The 18,514-nt window shown below is 34.8% G+C and overlaps 1 protein-coding gene across 1 annotated transcript; it reads right to left on the reverse strand.

The window, feature by feature from the left end:
* Window positions 1-14,406: 14,406 nt before the first annotated feature.
* On the reverse strand, window positions 14,407-16,671 carry LOC132623531 (probable N-acetyltransferase HLS1). Its single transcript, XM_060338302.1, has 3 exons — window positions 16,048-16,671; window positions 15,757-15,953; window positions 14,407-15,415 (listed from the first exon to the last, which is right to left on the reverse strand). The coding sequence occupies exons 1-3, from the start codon at window positions 16,228-16,230 to the stop codon at window positions 14,551-14,553; spliced, it is 1,245 nt and encodes a 414-aa protein (XP_060194285.1). The 5' UTR covers window positions 16,231-16,671; the 3' UTR covers window positions 14,407-14,550.
* Window positions 16,672-18,514: the final 1,843 nt, after the last annotated feature.

The following is an 18,514-nucleotide window of genomic DNA, read 5'->3' on the forward strand; positions in this document are numbered from 1 at the left end:
CCATCAATCACCTTTGCCTAGTTTGCCAGTGTCTCCTCCATTGATGAAACGTTAGTTACCATTGCTTGCATGATTGTTGGGGATGTTGGAGAATAGCATGGATTATCACATAAGTTGATATTTGACTGGCCTACTTCATATGGTGTGAGTGGAGAGAATCTGTCACTTGAAGTATCATCATCTTCCTTCATAGCAGAGTTCTTGGATCCAGAGAGATCAAGTAGAGCTAGAGTCTTCTTCATCTTTTCAGCAATGCTACTTCTTCCTCCGATGCATCAGTAGAGGATCTCGCTCCTTTTGGAGATGAAGATCCGAAAACAGGAGTTGTTACGGACGACACTTGGAGTGCTTGTTGTCCCAACATGCTTGCTTTGCTCTTCGTAACTGGTCTAATGCTACCAAAGGTAATGTCGAGGATGCTTTCTGTTATATCCCGTATTTTTGAACCTCGGAGTATCTGCTGGGGTGGGCCCCACACGCCGAGATTTTTTTTTGGAACATTTGAAAAGTCATATGAATCACATATGTAAAGTTAAACACAACTCATGAGGTACTCTTGGGCCAAATCAAAGTGGAAGCCCTCCAAACGAATATTTTTAAGAAAACGTTTTCGGGTGACCTGACTTTGAGGGGCAAAAACGGTATTATAAGTTTGGAATTTGGAAAAGTACCAAGAAATAGAAGTTGTAGATAATTGAATTAGCTTTCCATCCATAGGTCGTGGGTTCCCATGTGACGTCGGTACAAGGAGATATGAACGTTTTAAGGTCGAAAGGTCAGTGGACTAGGCCAACTCGGGGCCAACCGAATTAGGCCCATGGAAAAATAAAGGGAGAAGAAGAGGCCCAATAGGAGCCATTCGGCCATGGTCCATAAAAAGGATCCAAGCCCATGGAATTAAGTCATGTGGTCAATGAATAAAAGACCACTTAATCATCCAAATTCCATAGAACTTTCAAGAGAAAGAATAGGAGGAAAAACAAGAGAAAAACAAGAACAAAAAAAAGAAGGCATTTCGGCTTGGCCATGGGAAAATTCACCCCTCAAAATCTTGTCCCAAAAATTATTTTCTTGTTATATTCCTACTAAATCAAGGTCCCTCTACAACTTGGTGTAGTTGTTTTGGAAGATTAAGCATTAGTTTCTTCAATCTCACACTTTGGACAAGTGAAGAATCAAGGAGAAAAAGGTAAGAATTAATCCCTTGTTATTATGTTATGAAGGTTTGTTTGTGTGGTAGTATATGGAAATGAGTAGGATTTATGAAAAGATGGAAGTTTGCAAAGTGGGTGTGCATATGTATGTGTGGCCGTGTGTGTGAGTTAAATGTATAATTGTGATGAGTTGAATTTTAAGTTGTATACTAGTTGTGGTTATTGTGGAATTTGTATTGGAAATGGAAGTTGAATGAAAATTGGATGAAATTGGAAAGAAGCCATGTTGGCCGTGTGGTATATGTTGTTGAGATAATGTTGGATTTATTTTGTTTAACATGTTAGTTGTGTTATTGTGATCTTCACAATGCAAAGGAAGATTATATGAGTGAAGTTGACATGAAAATGGAATGTAGAGAATTATACACATTAATGTGATTTTATGATATTAAGATAATGAAGTTGTTAAAGTGTAGATTGTTGTTGGAGATGAATTAGTAAGTAGAAAATGTGTTGGAATGGTTTTGTTGCATATATAAGAATTTTGGATTGAATATGGAAGTTGATGGAATTGTTGAATATTGAATATATAGCTTGGAATACTTTTGGTTTATGTTTGAATGGTCTTATATTAGTATGTGAATATGAAAATATTGATATTGGGTTGTAAGTGCAAAGTTGGATTTGGAATTGTCACATTATTTGGAAAATAAGACTATTTACGCTAGAATGCGTTCCTAGTCGATTATTGATGTTGTATATATTGTTGTTGGTATGGTTGTTGTTGTTTAGCCGAGTTTTAACCTCGGGGATGATATATATATAGGGGAGATGCTGCCCAATTTTTTATAGACAAGAATTGGTCAAGGTTGAAATTTTAAGTCTTATGAATAGTAAATTGGTAAATGTGACCATTTGTAGGTTTTGGACGAAACGGGATTTGAGTTTTGGCTAGCGTAAAGGGCAAGAAAGGTATGTAAAGCTATCCCGATTCTTCTCTTGGCATGTCCTAGATGTACTAGGATTGGAATCACGCTTCGGGGAATATTCTGTCCACCGGAATCCACGATTGAAATTGTCGCATTTTTGTTCAATAGGATTGAACTCCTTAAGTATCCTTTGTTGGAAAATTATGCAAATTTCCCCAAATTGCCTAGAAAGTTATGGAATGCCCTAGGATCTTTGTAGGTGACCTCATAAGCCTAAAAATACGTAATTTGAGCCCACCGCTTCATTTGTTCCGAGGTGGGCCCACTATTTCCGATTTTACCCTTTTTGTATTTTGGACTGGTCTTCGAGCGGCTTTTAAGAAAAACGTTTTAACTACTCCTCTATCTATTGTTTATAAATTGTTTTGGACCTTGGAAACGATCTCAGAAAGAAACATGCCTCCGTAACTCCTTATGACATCTGAAATTCACTTACTATGACTCCGTCCGATTTCATTGATTTGATTTGTCATTCGATATGCCTCGTTGAGTCTCTGGAAATATATGTGTTATTTTTATTGCATTTAGTTTCTCACTACTCCACTCGTGGATGCCCCAATGTTTCCCACACTGAGCCCGGGCCAGGATATGTTCTCAAACGTCTTCCACTGCATTATTCGTCGTGCCTCGACGTGAGGGGGCAGGTATACATGTACATGGGTTGTGGAGTATGATGTGCCATGTACATTATTCTGATATGATATGATATGATCTGATATGGCCATTTGATATGATATGCTATGCTACGGGGTTATTCCCCTTTTCTGATCCTTATATGTTGTGGCACCAGTGTCGGGGGGTGACCACGTTCTGTCTGTCGAGTCCCTTGACAGGGGCCGGATATGATATGGCATATGTTTCTGTACTCACTCTTCATGTTTTGAAAATATACATTTGATACTCTGGACATCTCACTCACATTTCCGTACGTCCTGTTTCGGGTATGATTTTGTTCCGTGATGGGACCAGGTATGGCATACGTTTTCTGTAAGTACTATTTATGCTTTATGATCAACATTTTGCTAATCTGGATATTCCGTTCACTTTCTGTATCTTCTGTTCCGATTATGACTTTGTTTATTACGTTCCATGCTTTACATACTCAGTACATATTTCGTACTGACCCCCTTTCTTCGGGGGCTACGTTTTCATGCCGCGCAGGTACAGACTACAGATTTGCTTTTGCTGACTCGCCTGCATAGGACATCATTCTGCTATTCTGGAGCGCTCTTTTGTCCAGAGCCTATACCTTGGTACAGTCCGCTGCTATTGTATGTATGTATGTTATTCAGGGGTATGACGGGGCCCTGTCCCGTCTTACGATTCTGTTATGTTCTGTAGAGGTCTGTAGACATACTTGTGTGGGTTCTGTATATGTTTTGGGTTGCTATGAACTAGGATAGCCTTGTCGGCTTCCATGTACTATATATGTTCATCTGCGATAACTAGCAATGTCGACTGACTTTCTATTCATATAATCTGCTAATATGCTGGTTTGGGGTATTGGGTACGTTTAGGTGTCCAGCACGGACACTAGTTGCGGCCTACGGGGCTGGGTCGTGACACTTTCCACATCAGTAGAGAACTTGGAGCTAGCAACCTTAGAGGAAATTGATTTGGAGCTAATCTTCTCTGAAGTCATCTCGATGTTGTTAAACTTTGATGATTGAAAAGTTGAGATGAGAGGTAGAGATTGTCCCACTGGGCGTGCCAGAATTTGTAGACAATAAAATTTGCGTCGACAAATAATAATCTAGACAGGAAAATATCGCAACAATCGTTGTATTTAATTTCATAATATGAGTGTTATAATCTCTATGATTCCTCTGATTCGCCTTTTCTATAGTAAATTCAAGAGCTTTTGAGCTTGATCTTGAACTTAATGGATTTGATCTTGACTTGTACTTGAATTCAAGGGCTGTTGAGCTTGATATTGAATCTGGGTCTTGATCTCTAGAACTTCTAGAGAAATACTTGAATGCTTTTAGCTTGTAGAGAAATCTACAACGTTTGATCCACGAGCTCTCTCTTGCTTCTTGTTAGAATTTCTGTCCCCCTTTCTGAATTATGAGACCCCTATTTATAGTTGTAGGATGGAGGAGTTGTGCTAAGGCCAGACTTCTTTCAGCCAATCAAATTTAAGCTGACACATCGATATTTGATTGGTCGGAACATGTCACTTGTACACGTGGCACATCTTAATTGACATTTTGATTTGAATAAGCATGCTGCATCATTTTGACACATGGCATGACTCTATAGGCTCCTTTACTTGACTTGGTGTGCCACGCCATTTGATACGTGGCACCAATTTGGGCCTCTTGAATAAGATGATATCTTGGGCTTGACAAAGTGGGCTCATCATTTGTAGCCCAATTAAATGGACTAGCCCAACGAAATTGGACCATTACTTAAATTCATATTTTTTGGATTTAAATAATTAACCCAACTTTATTAGCCCACAATTTATTTATTCGGACTAATATATCTTGAATGTAATCTGAATTTCTTTTGAATTAAATATTACTAAAATTTCTTTACCTACAGTTATATATAGCCATAATTACAATTTCTTTTATAGTTTTGCTTGGTAATAAAACAAATTATAATGAAACAAATAAATCAATTTAAATTTTATTGGGCAGTTGAATTATGACCCAATGTTTAATTCATCTTGGTTCAACCAATCTCAATCCAAATAACCTTTGGGCAAGATTGACAATAACTTATCTATTGACAATAACTTATCTATTGACAATAACTTATCTATTGATTCAGCCTACTTATTCGGCCAAATTTACCCGAGCTGCTTTCTGCCTTCCAAAATAGAAGTAAATTATATTTTGAAGTTCCGACAATTAAAAGGGTTATACAAATAATAAAATGAGTTGGGTAATTCGCACAAATACCTTATTTGGGGGTGGTCTTTAATTTTTGGCCCTCAAATCTGTCGTCTTTAATTTTTGTCCGTCAGAAATTTTTGCCCAACATAAAGCTTATATTTTTGTATCATAATATAACACAAGTATGCCGGAGATGGATAAACTTTCAAAACTCAATATAAAAATGCCCAAAAAACATCAAACTCCACAAAACAAGCACGCTATTCAACTTAAAAGGATAAACAATATATGCCCCGAAAATCATAACTCTAGTTTCTGAACACTATAACAAAAATCTTAAATACTACATGATACGCTCAAATTACACCTATTAATAGCGTAAAGCGGACGTTGTCAAATATAGTAACCCAAACAAGGTTGGGGTCGAATCCCAAAGGGAATATGGAGAGAAAAGGGTACTAATTGTATGCGACACTAGTCTTTAAAGGCTTTAATCCTATTCCGAATGTTTTGAAAAGAGATTTGGTTTGCATTCTCTATTTTGAAGTGTTTGGAATTTGTTTGGATTTGGAGAACCAAAGTTGTGTCCCCGCGATAATTAGATGTTATGCTATGGGTGTCAATATGATATATTTCTAATGGGTCGGAGTTATGTATGCACTTAATCTCTAATGCACTTTCTAATATTTTCCAATAGTTAGAAAGTATTTCTTTTCATGATTTTCCCAAATGCAGAAAAGTTGTAAATAAGATTGATTAAATATGCCAAGTAGAACTCATCTTATCCCTAAGCGAGTCCATTAAACGAGGGTTAGCGCCTCGAGCCCTTGTTATATTATTTCGAATCACACCCTAGTTCATCTTTCCAAATAAACTAGGGTTTGTGCATGAACAAGTGTTTGCAACCACTAATGAACAATGAATATGAGAAATAATAAAACACATCACAACCCATTATATATATACAATGTTAGACACACCTTACATAACACCCATCATTTTGGGTACACAACTTCGATTAAAGAAACTAGTCACACATTATGGTCTCAAAAATAGTAAGCAATAAATGAAACATAAAGCTTACAAAGTGTAATAAAGATGATGGATAATGGAATCTTGTTGTCTTCACTAAGCTCCAAAAGGGGAGTATTCAATGCTCACCCACCAATGAAACTTTGTTCACGTGGTTATAATAAAAATCTGCTGCCAAAAATAACCTAAAATGTTCTTTAAATAGGCTCCAAAAAACGCACAGCAGCAACTGACAAAATTTCCCCCGATAGCAAGATCGACGAACCGTCGATCGTTCGACAATCCGTCGATTTCTCCGTCCTTTGTACCTTCAGCCATGTGTTCCATTCAACGGTGCTGTCGACCAGTTCGACGCTCCGTCGAGTATTCCGTCTTTCTCTCCTCTTGTTGAGAGATCCTGCTTTACGACACAAACAACGAATCGTCGATCAGTTCGACGCTTCGTCGATGCCTCCGTCCTTCGTCGTCTTCAACTTTCTCATCACTGGAAAATCGATCTTATCGACGCTTCAAAGGAAGGTTCGTCGGCTGATCGACGGAACGTCGATTCTTCATTTCTGGCCAATTTTTCTTTTGTTCTTTGCTTTTTGCTTTTGGGCCATTGTTTTCCTAAAACACAACAAAACATATTAACGAGAACCAGACTTACTTGAAAACAATCAAAATTCATAGTAAAAAGGTGTGCCACAAATCCGTAGCACATCACTACACAAGTTATGCATAACTAATTCTTACTAGACTTATGCCGAGCTAAGCAAAAGTTCAATTTCCGAAGATAAATGTTATAGAACTTATGCCGAGCGAAGCATGTCTGGATATTTGTATTAAATGAGCAGCATGAGCAAAAATTAAAAACCACAAATATGAAAGGCAATAATTAAGGACCTGTATGTTTGAAGGCAATCCATGCAAAAACTTAAATGAGTTGTCAAACTCAAATGTATCAGCCTTATAAATTCGTACAAAGATATTTGCTCTTATATGTTCACCATAACTTTACTTTTAATCAGTGTTTTCTGAGGTGTTTTCGGGGCGAGTTCTGTACCTAAAACGTTTCGGGGCTTAAATTAAAGGCGTAGATTCATAGGGCGTACGTCCTAGAATTTGGGGTGTTAGTCCCGGGCGCAAAAGCGTAAGCCCCAGGCGTAAAAGCGTACGCCCCGGGCGTTAAATTTGATTTTTATTGTTTTAAAAGTATTTCTGCTATAGATTATAATTATTATTATTATTAATGTAATGATATTTATACTTTATGTTGTCATGTTTTCATGTTGTAGTAATTTTCCTTGAAATATATAAATAAAGAAAGCATCATTCATAGAAAGTAACACTGCCATAAATAGTTTTTTAGATAATTATGTCTGAAATTGATAGGATAGAGATTTCATAGCATAATATTCCTGAAGCAACTTTATCCATTTTTTGTTATTACTCTTTCACTTTTTACCCTTCTCCTTCTTTGAAATATATAAATAAAAACTGCAAATATTAGTTGAGGGTGGGACGGACTAATAGACGTGGAGATTGATGATGAAGTGGATGAAGATTTCATTTTAAAGATTATCTAGACTATTATCATTTTTTGTGTTGTTTTTACCTTTCTCAAATAATAACTATAATAAAAAATTTATATATATTATTAGTGGTTTATTTGAATTTATTTGCAGAGTTTAATGAAAATTTTACTCTTACTCATTTTTTTAGTAATAAAAATTATAAAATTAAAGATACATGAGACATACGCCCCGTAGATCCACGGGACTTACGCCCCGTGTCTCGGGGATTTCGCCTCGCCCCAGGGTGGAGTTACAGCCAAGTAAGGGTGGTCACGTGAACACCCTTCGCCGGAAAATTAGACTATATATAGGTGAAATATTCTGGAATATTGGGATATATTGATAAATGCACAAGCTGTGTCACAATTGGGAGTGACAGTCCATCGGTAAGGGTGTGCATTTGAGTTATGCTGGTTTGTGGTTCGATCCTCGCTCTTAGCACTTTTTAGCCTTTTGTAGTCGTTTTTAAGTAAACTGAAATAAAACAAACAAATCTTAACATTGTGATACGAGGATTGGTAGGTCGGATTCTATAACTAGAACATATTTATTCTCTTCTTTATTAGACCCTGCCAATTCTTTTTTAATTTTGAACAAATTAACATATTGTTTTTGTATCTTTTTTTATATTTAATTCAGTCTATAAACTTTAGAAATGCATCATCTAAAGTATTGCACATCAAGTAAAAATGTCCATATTCTTCTTCTCGTTACTACTTTTTCAGTTAATAAAGCAATAAAAAAAGAAAAATACTTAGAGACACTCTTTCTTTCATTTCAACTACTATTTCTTCACACTTTCTTTCATTTCAACTACTATTTCTTTGTCTTTTTTTCATATTCCCTATAGATTGTTTTGGCCTACAACTTTTTTTTTTTTTTTTACTCTACCAATAGCAATAGGTACTAAGTTTCTTTTATGTTGCACGATTATTCTTTTTTAATTTTTAATTTTTAGTTTTGGTGTGTGTTTCTTTATATAATTCAACTAGTTGCTAAAATTGTTTTTGTTGACTTTTCTATTTTAGTTTTGGATTTATACAATTGATAGTATCATAGTTCTAAGTTTTCATATTAATTTAGTTAAATGATATGTAATTTGATTTTAAATTTTGGGTGCACCCACTAATCAATAAAAAAATGTTTTGTGCACCCACTTGACTGTAAAAAAAAATTATTCACTCCTTTAAAATTTGAACACCCTTGGCTAAAATTCTGGCTTCGCCACTGCCTTGCCCCGTGCTGCGTAAAACGTCTCGTCTGGCGCTCCCGCCTCTTAAAACACTGCTTTTAATAACTACATTTATACGAGTATCCTATTTCCCAGGTGAATCCACAAAAGGACAAAAAGATATAAATTTAACAAAACAAAATGAAGAGAAGATTTCTAAAAATATAGTGAGCAAATATTAATATGGGCCACAAAATCTAAGTGCTAACCCCACAAACCCAGGCTTAATATGAAATAAAGAAGCCCAGACCGTACTTGACCACACACGCGAGATATGACACTCCAAAAAAACAAAACACAGCAAATGGAAGTATCCTACGCCTACCGACATTCAACTATGGTACTTTGTTTTCACATTAGAGTGTTATCTTTGTTCATGATTTTGCCTCTGAAAATGTTTCTTCTCTAATTCTGAGTTGTTGTCATTCTTACCGTCATACCGTGTTCCACCAGATTTCAATTGAACTACAAGGACAAAAGCAATTTCTTTCAGATTATTGAGCTTTCACTTCAAACTGTACACTACTACGTACTACTTTCAATCAGTCTATGAATTATGGTTTTGCATACTTTATCATTGCATCAATTGTGACACTTGCAAAGTATAGCACTGAGAGCACTTTTTGATGTGGTCTAGCAATCAAATGAAATGAATGAAAAATTATGAGAAACACGGGTTCAATCAAGCAGAGATAAAAAAAAAAAAAAAAAAAAAAAGTCGACTGCTTTCCAGCCGTCTCAATTTTGATGAACAGAGTTACCAAATTTGCCAAAACAACATCGCTAGAGAGAGATTAGTAACAAAATTCATGACATGAAAGAGATTTAATCCTTGACTAAGTACGTTGAAATAGTGTAAAAACAATTAAGGCCGACAAAACTTGACTTATCTTAATTGTAGTGAAAATTAATGCTACTTTTCTCCCACCTTACCTAAACCAACTATCGAGGATCGAGCCAGGTGTGGAATTCTTTTCAGATTTGAACAATGTTGGGCACCGTTTTGTTTTTGCTGGTATTGTTTAGTTTAGTTTAGTTTATACGTAATTAAATATGATTAAGACCTAAGTTTCGCAGTGCACCGGTCAATGCTTGCATAATTCGTTTTCTTTTTACCTTACTGATACAGATAAGGGAATTATAACATTGAACTTTGAATGTAAGGAGTCTACCAAATTAATGATCCATTCAGCTCTGAGATTATTTTTGTGCTTAATTTGGTTTTGATAATCATGAAGTTGAAATAACAACTGACAAGAGAGCGAGGCAAAAATGACGTGGCATTGGGATATTTTGGTACTGAAACCTACATTTTTGGGGGATCGGGGGGGGGGGGGGGGGCGGCGGGGAGGGGAGAGCATGTTTGTTTGGACAGGGATCATTGAGTTAGAAACATAAATCTATGCCCCTTATTAAAGGATTCCAAGTCATCACCCTCATCTCCAGGATTGGCTCGATAGCTTTTGTCTACCCAATAAAATAGAAGACATCTTCTAAATTACTCTAACAAAAAACTTTGCGATACACTTATCTTCTGTAGTTGAGCCAATCTCGTTGGGTGAGATGATAGAACGTAACGACTATCTTTTGAGAATATTTGCATTAGTGTTTTGTTAAAAGATATCTTTATTCAAATTTTTACTCTAGGTTGATGAAAGTATATGTTTTTCAAGTAAATACGGCCATGTTTTATGTCTTTTTAAAAAATTAAGAACATTTCAAATCCAAAGTATGAGTGTGGATAGATTGGACCCTTATTTTTCATTCTAGTTTAATGAAAATATATAGTATTTTTTTTTCAAGTAATATGGCTGTGTTTTATGTCTTTAACAATAAGAAAACATCTCAAATCCAAGTAAGATTGTGGATAGATTGGACCCTTATTTCCTCCACGAAGCGTTCGCTTTTTTGCTTGAAAATAGATAGTTGAAATGGAAGCACATTAGGCTAAAGTTATTTAGGTGGACTATGTTGTCTGAAATTGACTATCCATAATGACAACGCACACTTGATCCAACACAAAATATAAGTCAGCACCAAGTAAAGCAACCATACACTGAAAGTAGCCTTAAAGCCTCATGAATTGTGTGATCATGTAACTACGTTCCAACTAGATAGAAAACGATTTCCCGTGACGACGTTTTATTATTTATATGAAACAGACATATCATTGTACGCAGAGGCGAATCCAAGAATTTGAGATTCCGGGTGCCACACTATTTTGGGCTTCGATTCTGGTTATTCAGTCTTCCAATTTATATAGACCGACCGATTATCACACTATTTTGGCTTTTGACTTGATTTATTTTGAGCTTCGGTTCGAGTTATTCATCTTAGCTACAAGTATTTCTATTGTTACAATGTTTAACTCGTCGAAAGGCAGAAGTGTCGGCTTTCTCGACGCGTTCCATAGCCCAGTTCCGTAAACAAGGGAATGACCCAATGCATCAGTTGACTTAAACGAGTTGGGGAGCGAAACATCTTCCGTCCATTTATATAGACAAACCGATTATCACACTATTTTGGATTTCAACTTGATTTATTTTTTCTACTGCCGCAATTCGGATTATTCATCTTTTCGATTTATATAGACATCGATTAAACGAAATAATTTAATAATTATGATAATTTTAAACAGAGCATAAAAATTCAATAGTATTACTAATATCAACAAAATTATATTATTCATTTATAATTGAGAGTTATGTTTTGAAGCTATCAGCTAACTCAAGACTAATCAACTAGAACTAGAACTAGAACTCAACTTAGATGCACATCTAGATATCAAAATAAAAAATTAATAAACACTATGAACTATAAAGAGAAGCAAGGATTTATAAAATTTTAAAAAGTCAATGTGACTCATTAGGGAAAAAAAAACATCAGCAAGTAAATAAAAAGAAAAGAAGAAACAAGGAAAATAAAGTAAAGAAGAAGCAAAATAGAAAAAGAAAATAAGAAAAAAGGAGAACGAATCTTCTATAAGCTTCTTAGAAAAGAGAAAATTTTAAAAGAATTGGTGCAAGTTGGACTCAATCCCAGGTGTTGTGGGCACAACTTTCAACCTTTCACCAGTGGCACCAAACAACCATTTGTTAGTTAGGGTGTCATTTTACATATTTATACTATTTCCCATATATACTCACATATATATACAAGGTTTTGCTCGAGGTGTGCGGGTAACGTGGCATCCCCACCCGCCTTACTAGATCCGCCCCTGATTGTACGGGCAAGTTTCAATTCTTATTCTAGATTCCCATAATATAGCTTGAGAACGTATTACTTGAAGAAGTAAATTTAAGGGATCAATTAAAATATTGTAAACTGCTTTCACATATGTGGTATTATTATTATTATTATTATTATTATTAATATTATTATTATTATTATTATTATTATTATAACCATGCATTAAACTTGTTACTATTTTGAACTCCATCTGCATATAATTCTTATGAAAACCTTACCAATCATGACAAGAAAAGGTTTTAACTTGCATGTCACATGGCACCTACCTTATTATAGGGTTTAAGTGGGAATTCAGGAGAATCATGCCAGGAAAAAGATATGATCGGCTCTTAAATATAAAAAGGTAGTTTGGTGCACGAATCATTCCACATTCAGGTAGGATCCGAAAAAGGCCTCACTCTATAAAGAACATCAGTGGTTGATTCCACCGGTTAAACTCGTAATCTATAGGTAGAAAGACAATTTTACCGTAGATAAAAGGCTTCAGATCCCTCCAGAAACTTTTTCCTTCTACTAGTTATTAATATAATATAATATCAAATGAATTATCAGGACAAAAGTGTACAGTAGTTTTATATTTCAAGATATGATAGTGACTGATCGTGTATAACAATATGATGGTCTGATTTCACCCAAACGCCACCATCCTGTTGTCTGTTGAAAGATATCCCTATTCCCATCCAATATTATATGCAGATCAGAAAGACAATAGTAATCTTCGGACTAATAATTTTTCTGCCATGCTAAACACACTTTCGCACCGCCGAAAGGAGCAAAAAATCGTATGATTTAATTACTTCCCCACCATCTCCAATTGTTACTCATATTATATTACTCATATAGTAATTTCAGTATAATGTATTTACAGAAGCCTTGTCTTCCATAAACATTACACTCGGAGAAATTCGTGGCTGGTCCCAAAGCTAATGGAAACCACAAAAAAACAAAACTATAGTGGGAACAAAATGGTCCCTCAATATTCATGTGCAGTTAGAAATAAGTGGAATGACGTCGATCCCCTACCCCAAGTGATCCCTAATCACTACTATCTTTCTAGTTCTATTATGTTTGGATTTTCACAAAGAGACAAAGCACCGTTGCACAGCTCACCACAATTTATACGTTCTTGCCTATCATAACAAATTGAAGGTGGAGTAGTATTTGTATTGAAAAGACAAGGAATATGACGAATAAGAAAGTAACCAAGCCAAAGAAAAGGTGCTCGGCTATCTTATCGTAATGACTTCGTCACACATATTCATGGATATATATTATCCTAGCTAAGCACTCGCACATCTAGTTCCATGTTTTTGACGAGGGTCCCCCATATATTTGTCAATCTCTCTACCTCTTTCAGTTACTTGAAAAACGCACATTGTATTTCTTTCCCGTCCAAGCACTGGCGCTTTCTTCGTTTTTCGATCGATAGTATGCGCTTGGAAATTCTTATTAATTCAAATTCGTGTTGGGTAAAGTTTGTTTAAGTGGAAAGCGCTTCACACCGCTAATTTTTGTTTTTAATTTTAAGGTCTTGAACCCGAAATATTTGATTAGGCCAAGTACAACTATATTGCCTATAGAAAACTAGGCCAAATGCAACTGATCAATCCAATTTGCACACACGCCGTATGTCTTCTACTCAGAATATAACATTCTTGAGGAGTGAAGAAAAACCAAAAAAATTATCATAGAAAATGATAGTTTCTACTTCTTACTTCACATTAAGATAGTGAAAGAAAATTTCAAAAAGACGATTGAACAAAAAGTAGTTGTTTGCTATAGAAATATCATATTAGAGTTTCTTGCAAAATGTTAAGTTGTGCAAAATATCATTTTAGAATTTCCAAAAATAAAGAGGTTAATAATATAATTGGCATAATCAACTTTTACTGTCTTCTAAAACCTAAAAATAAAAATCAACATCAGAATTCTCGTCTACGATTTGATGTGCCATTGACAACCTTTTTGTACCATCGAATCTTTGATATATCTATTTAGACGGAGAGAGGTATTTCTAGCTAGTAGAATATTTTGTGAAATATATGATCATACTTTTTTATTATTCCGGTTTAGTTAAATCGTTTACTTTTGCTATTAAACTTTAGAACAAGGAAAGACAAAAAGGATGAGATAGGAAACCCAAAAGATAACAAAATCCAGCATATAACAACAGAAACAGCTTCTCTTTGGCCGAAAGAGGATCTAAAAAGCCACATCCATTTACATAAAATGTGGGATAATCCCCACCCCCCCACCCCCGTTTACAGCAACCAACAACAACTCAAAAAAATTAAAGTCTTCTCTTCTACCCCCATATTTTCTCATTCTTCTTCAACTTATCTAGTTAATTAAACTGAATTGAAATAAACAAAAGAAAAAACAGAACCTACCAAAAAGGAAATATAACTTTTACCGCCTGCTTTTTTCTTTGAACTTCTAAAACTAGATTCCCTAGTCCTATTGTTGAAAGGGCATGGAGCCCCTATTATAATAAAGTTAGACTTCCCTAGGATCAACAAAAATAGAAAGACCAGGTTGTGATTTTGTCCAGTCACCTACTGACCCGTCACTATAGTCTTCCCCTAGTCGTTTCATGCACCATAGGTCCTCTGCGCATGATAGCTTTTTCCAGTGTGGGATTGCTGACCTCAACGGGTCCCTATTTGCCACCTCAGTCGCCACCACGCTACACTCTGATTCTTTTGCTAAATTATGAGCAAAATCACACAGTGATTTGATGAATTTTACAGCTAATGGGCCTTCACCACCAAGCCCATATAAAAAGTGAAGCCCAAATGGCCTGAAAATCTCCGGTACCGACGGTATCTTAAGCCATGGAAAAGCCCGGTCCACTAAACGAGTTGTCTTAGCAAGAACTTTTGTCATTTGCGACGCCCCACGAACCTCAAGATTAAACACGTCCTTACAGTTCCACACACTGAGGACAGCCCATGACTCGGGCTGACCCGATAAAAACTTATCCACACCGGGCCAAGTTTGGCCCGAATAAAGGCCCTTTGGAACCGCTAAATAAGTACCCAAATTGAGTTGGTTGTTGAGAACGGAATCAATGTCACGGGGAAAGAACTCAGTGGTGGAGTATTTGTGACGGTATAGGGTTTCAGCGTCAGTTGGGCTGAGCTTGATGATAGTGACCCGATTCGATACACTGACCCGATGAGCGAAAACGGGTTGGACCAAAAGGGACGGTGTGCGGAACTTGGAGTAACCACATTTGTGGTTAAAAAGTTGTATGGAAGCTTGGTTGTCGTTTTCAGTAGCTATGTATGAATATTCAGCACCATTAGTTCTAAACCACTCCTCCATTTTGTGCACCAATTTTAACCCAATTCCCATTCTCCTGAAAAACATTTTTAAAAAAATGTCATTATACTGTCTCAACACTAGTTATTTTTAAGAAGATGCCAAAATAAAACAAATAGTAGTAATTTTTTAAAGACGAGAGTGAATATTTATTAGTAGTAAAAAGAAAGGTCTTTAGAATGTGTCCACACAATCATCATTTTTTAGCAAAAACCAAAACCATCATTGGTCGGGTCCATATTAAAGTGAAGATCTAGTGCTTAATAAGCCAGTCAAAAATAAGAAAAATAAAATGAACTTTTAAAACAATCAATATTTAATTATATGGATTGTCGGCATCACTGAATAAAAAGAAAAATAATAGGAGTAAGTAGTTACCGGTGAGAAGGAGAAACACGGAGGCCTAAAATATAGGCGAGTTTGGTGAAAATAGGAAGTGGTTTAGTGGATTCAGAGCTATTTTTGGCATTCCTTGAAAGTTTCTTTCCACACGTAACGGTTTTAATACAGCCCCTTATCATTCCTACTATTGCTCTCTCTTCAGTTCTTCCATTATGCACCACTATCTCTGCTACCTGATAATCATAATCCATAGGCTGTTAAATATAGTAACAAAACAAATATATCCTAAAAGAATTTAGAGATTTAATATGCATGTTAACCACTTACCAACATGAGATAGGCAGGAGAATGACGAACTCGGCAAATTGGGTCACCCAAAAGATCAGTAAAAAGAGAGAGTTTACCACTTGGCCCAACTTCGCATCTTCTCTCAACTTCTTCAACTTCTTTGCTATCTTTTTTTGCATCAAATTCTCTCACCACTATCGACACTACACCATTCTCCACCATCTTTTTTTTTTTCTTTCACTATATATGCTAGTAATAAAAAAGTTTAGACTGAATTAATGATATTTGTAGGAGCAAAAGAGAGGTTTATATAGGTGTTTTATGATAGTAAGTATAACGTGTAGGGGAAGGTAAAAAAGCAAGAGGCAGAGGAAAAGCTTCTTTTTTTTTTTTTTTTTGGTTATCGAAATTCAAGAAAAACACGAAAGGAGGATTCAACGAAAGTAGAAAGATATATGAACGACAAAGAGCAATCAAAGAAAAAAAGGTTTCGAAAGAAAAGGGGCCGTTAAAAAGCTCTTCTTCTTTTCTTTTTTGGGTGCTGCTATTAGTGAAGTGAGTAGTTGTTCATGATTATTCAGAACTATAAGAAATAAATTGATGCACTCAGCACTCTTCCTTTTATACTGATTTCTGGGGCTGTCTTTTCTTATCTCCACCCCACCCCCCACCCCCACCCCCACGTCCCACACCCAAACCCCTTTTTATTTATTTTTTAAAATGAAATGCATAGGAAATACCCTGTAGTATAACAAACTCCCTTTTTATTTGTGTTTTTGTCTTTTGCTTACTATAACAAAAGAAAATTTTAATTTGTTACCAAAATGAATATCTGATTTGCTTAGTGGGACTAGTATTAATAATTGCTGTCCCTTTGATTTTATATGAGTGGGACTAATAATGAAGGAGTTACTTAATATTAATAACTGTTTTTTTGAATTTATAATTACTCATGTATGATGATCAGAATAAAAAGTGTGGGGAAAGAGAAATGGCGGCTGTGGCTGCGCAGTCCCATTCCCAATTGTAGGTTGTTATTTCTTTTCCAATGTTAAATACCTATCAATGACAAAATTTGTAATCATTATCAAGCTCTTAAATACCCTTAATTACTTTCTTTCCGTATTTCACCATCTCGGCATACGATAAGGCCTTAACGCCTCAATACTCATAATGCCATCGCATGCCTTCGTCGACATGCAAATAATCATCCCTACCTGCATATATATATATATATATATATACGGCCTACCACAGGTTCAACACTTTATATTATAGTGCATCTATGTGTATGTAGTTGTCTTTGAATATTGATTATATATATATATATTATGTTCAAAACACGATTAATATAACATTGTAGTTTGTGCTCCTTATCTAAAACTTTATTATATTAATGTTTGCTACGAATACAAAATTGGCAAATTTATTAATATTTTTTAAAAGAGAAGATTTGTTTAAAAGGAAACTATTTTCCTCTCTTTGAGATAAAACAATAGCAATATTTAAGCATCAGTTGATACTTTCAATTTTAATTCGATTAATTTAAAGGTGTAAAATACTTATTATTTTTTTATCAAATTTTGATTTGGATAATTCTAATTCAAATTATTAAATTAATTTTACATGTTTAAGACGAAACCAAGTAGAAATTGATTTTCTATTTAAACGAATAAATACTATTTTTTAATTTTTGGTAAATATTCGCGGTTTAGCTCATTTTACTTGTCATATTGTCTTTTGGATGGTTTTTTAAGAAAACGTCGATTAGAATTATAATTTGACTAATTTACCTTATTCATTATTTGATCTCCATTTGATATTTTTTTTTACGACATTAATCTCTTTTCACATTTATTAGAGTAAGAATAAAAATAAAAAAGTAATTAAATTATATCTTATTTTAAAATATAAATATTTTAAGTATATTTATTTTAGTAAACATAACAAATAAATGACATGGCGGAATAACAAATACAACAGTTTAATATTTACATTAAATCTCAGGCTAATATAAAAAAAAAAATTGTATGGTTTGACTACTTAACCTTTTGAAGAAAAGTAATTTCATTTGCTCCCACTAATGGATTGATACGCACGCGGCAATGAATCCATCATTATTGACTTAATGAGATGTTTTAGAAATTACATGAATATGGTTTGATTTTTTAATATGGGGTGCACTTTTTTTTTTACATTATTAATTTGCACTATTTTTATGCATATATATACTATGTTCAAAACACGATTAATATAACATTGTAGTTTGTACTCCGTATCTAAAACTTTATTATATTAGTGTTTACTACGAATACAAAGTCTGCATTTTTTTTTTGACATTATTGTTTTTTAATATGGGGTTCAATTTTTTTTTTTTGATATTGCTTGATTTTGTTAATATGAGGTCCACTTTTTTTTACCGTGAGTTTGGAGATGGTGGGTTCTACTTTTTTTTTTTTTTTATATTGTTTGATGTTGTTTAGTATGGGGTCCACCCTTTAAGGGG

This window comes from Lycium barbarum, chromosome 12 (assembly GCF_019175385.1).
Source record: "Lycium barbarum isolate Lr01 chromosome 12, ASM1917538v2, whole genome shotgun sequence".
Lineage (NCBI taxonomy): Eukaryota > Viridiplantae > Streptophyta > Magnoliopsida > Solanales > Solanaceae > Lycium > Lycium barbarum.

Excerpts from the sequence above, each read along its gene's own strand:
- LOC132623531 (XM_060338302.1), bottom strand. The coding sequence starts at position 16,230 with ATGGTGGAGAATGGTGTAGTGTCGATAGTGGTGAGAGAATTTGATGCA. Across the intron at positions 15,954-16,047 it reads CTCCTGCCTATCTCATGTTG|GTAGCAGAGATAGTGGTGCA; the intron begins GTAAGTGGTTAA and ends TATGATTATCAG. Across the intron at positions 15,416-15,756 it reads CGTGTTTCTCCTTCTCACCG|GAGAATGGGAATTGGGTTAA; the intron begins GTAACTACTTAC and ends AATGTTTTTCAG.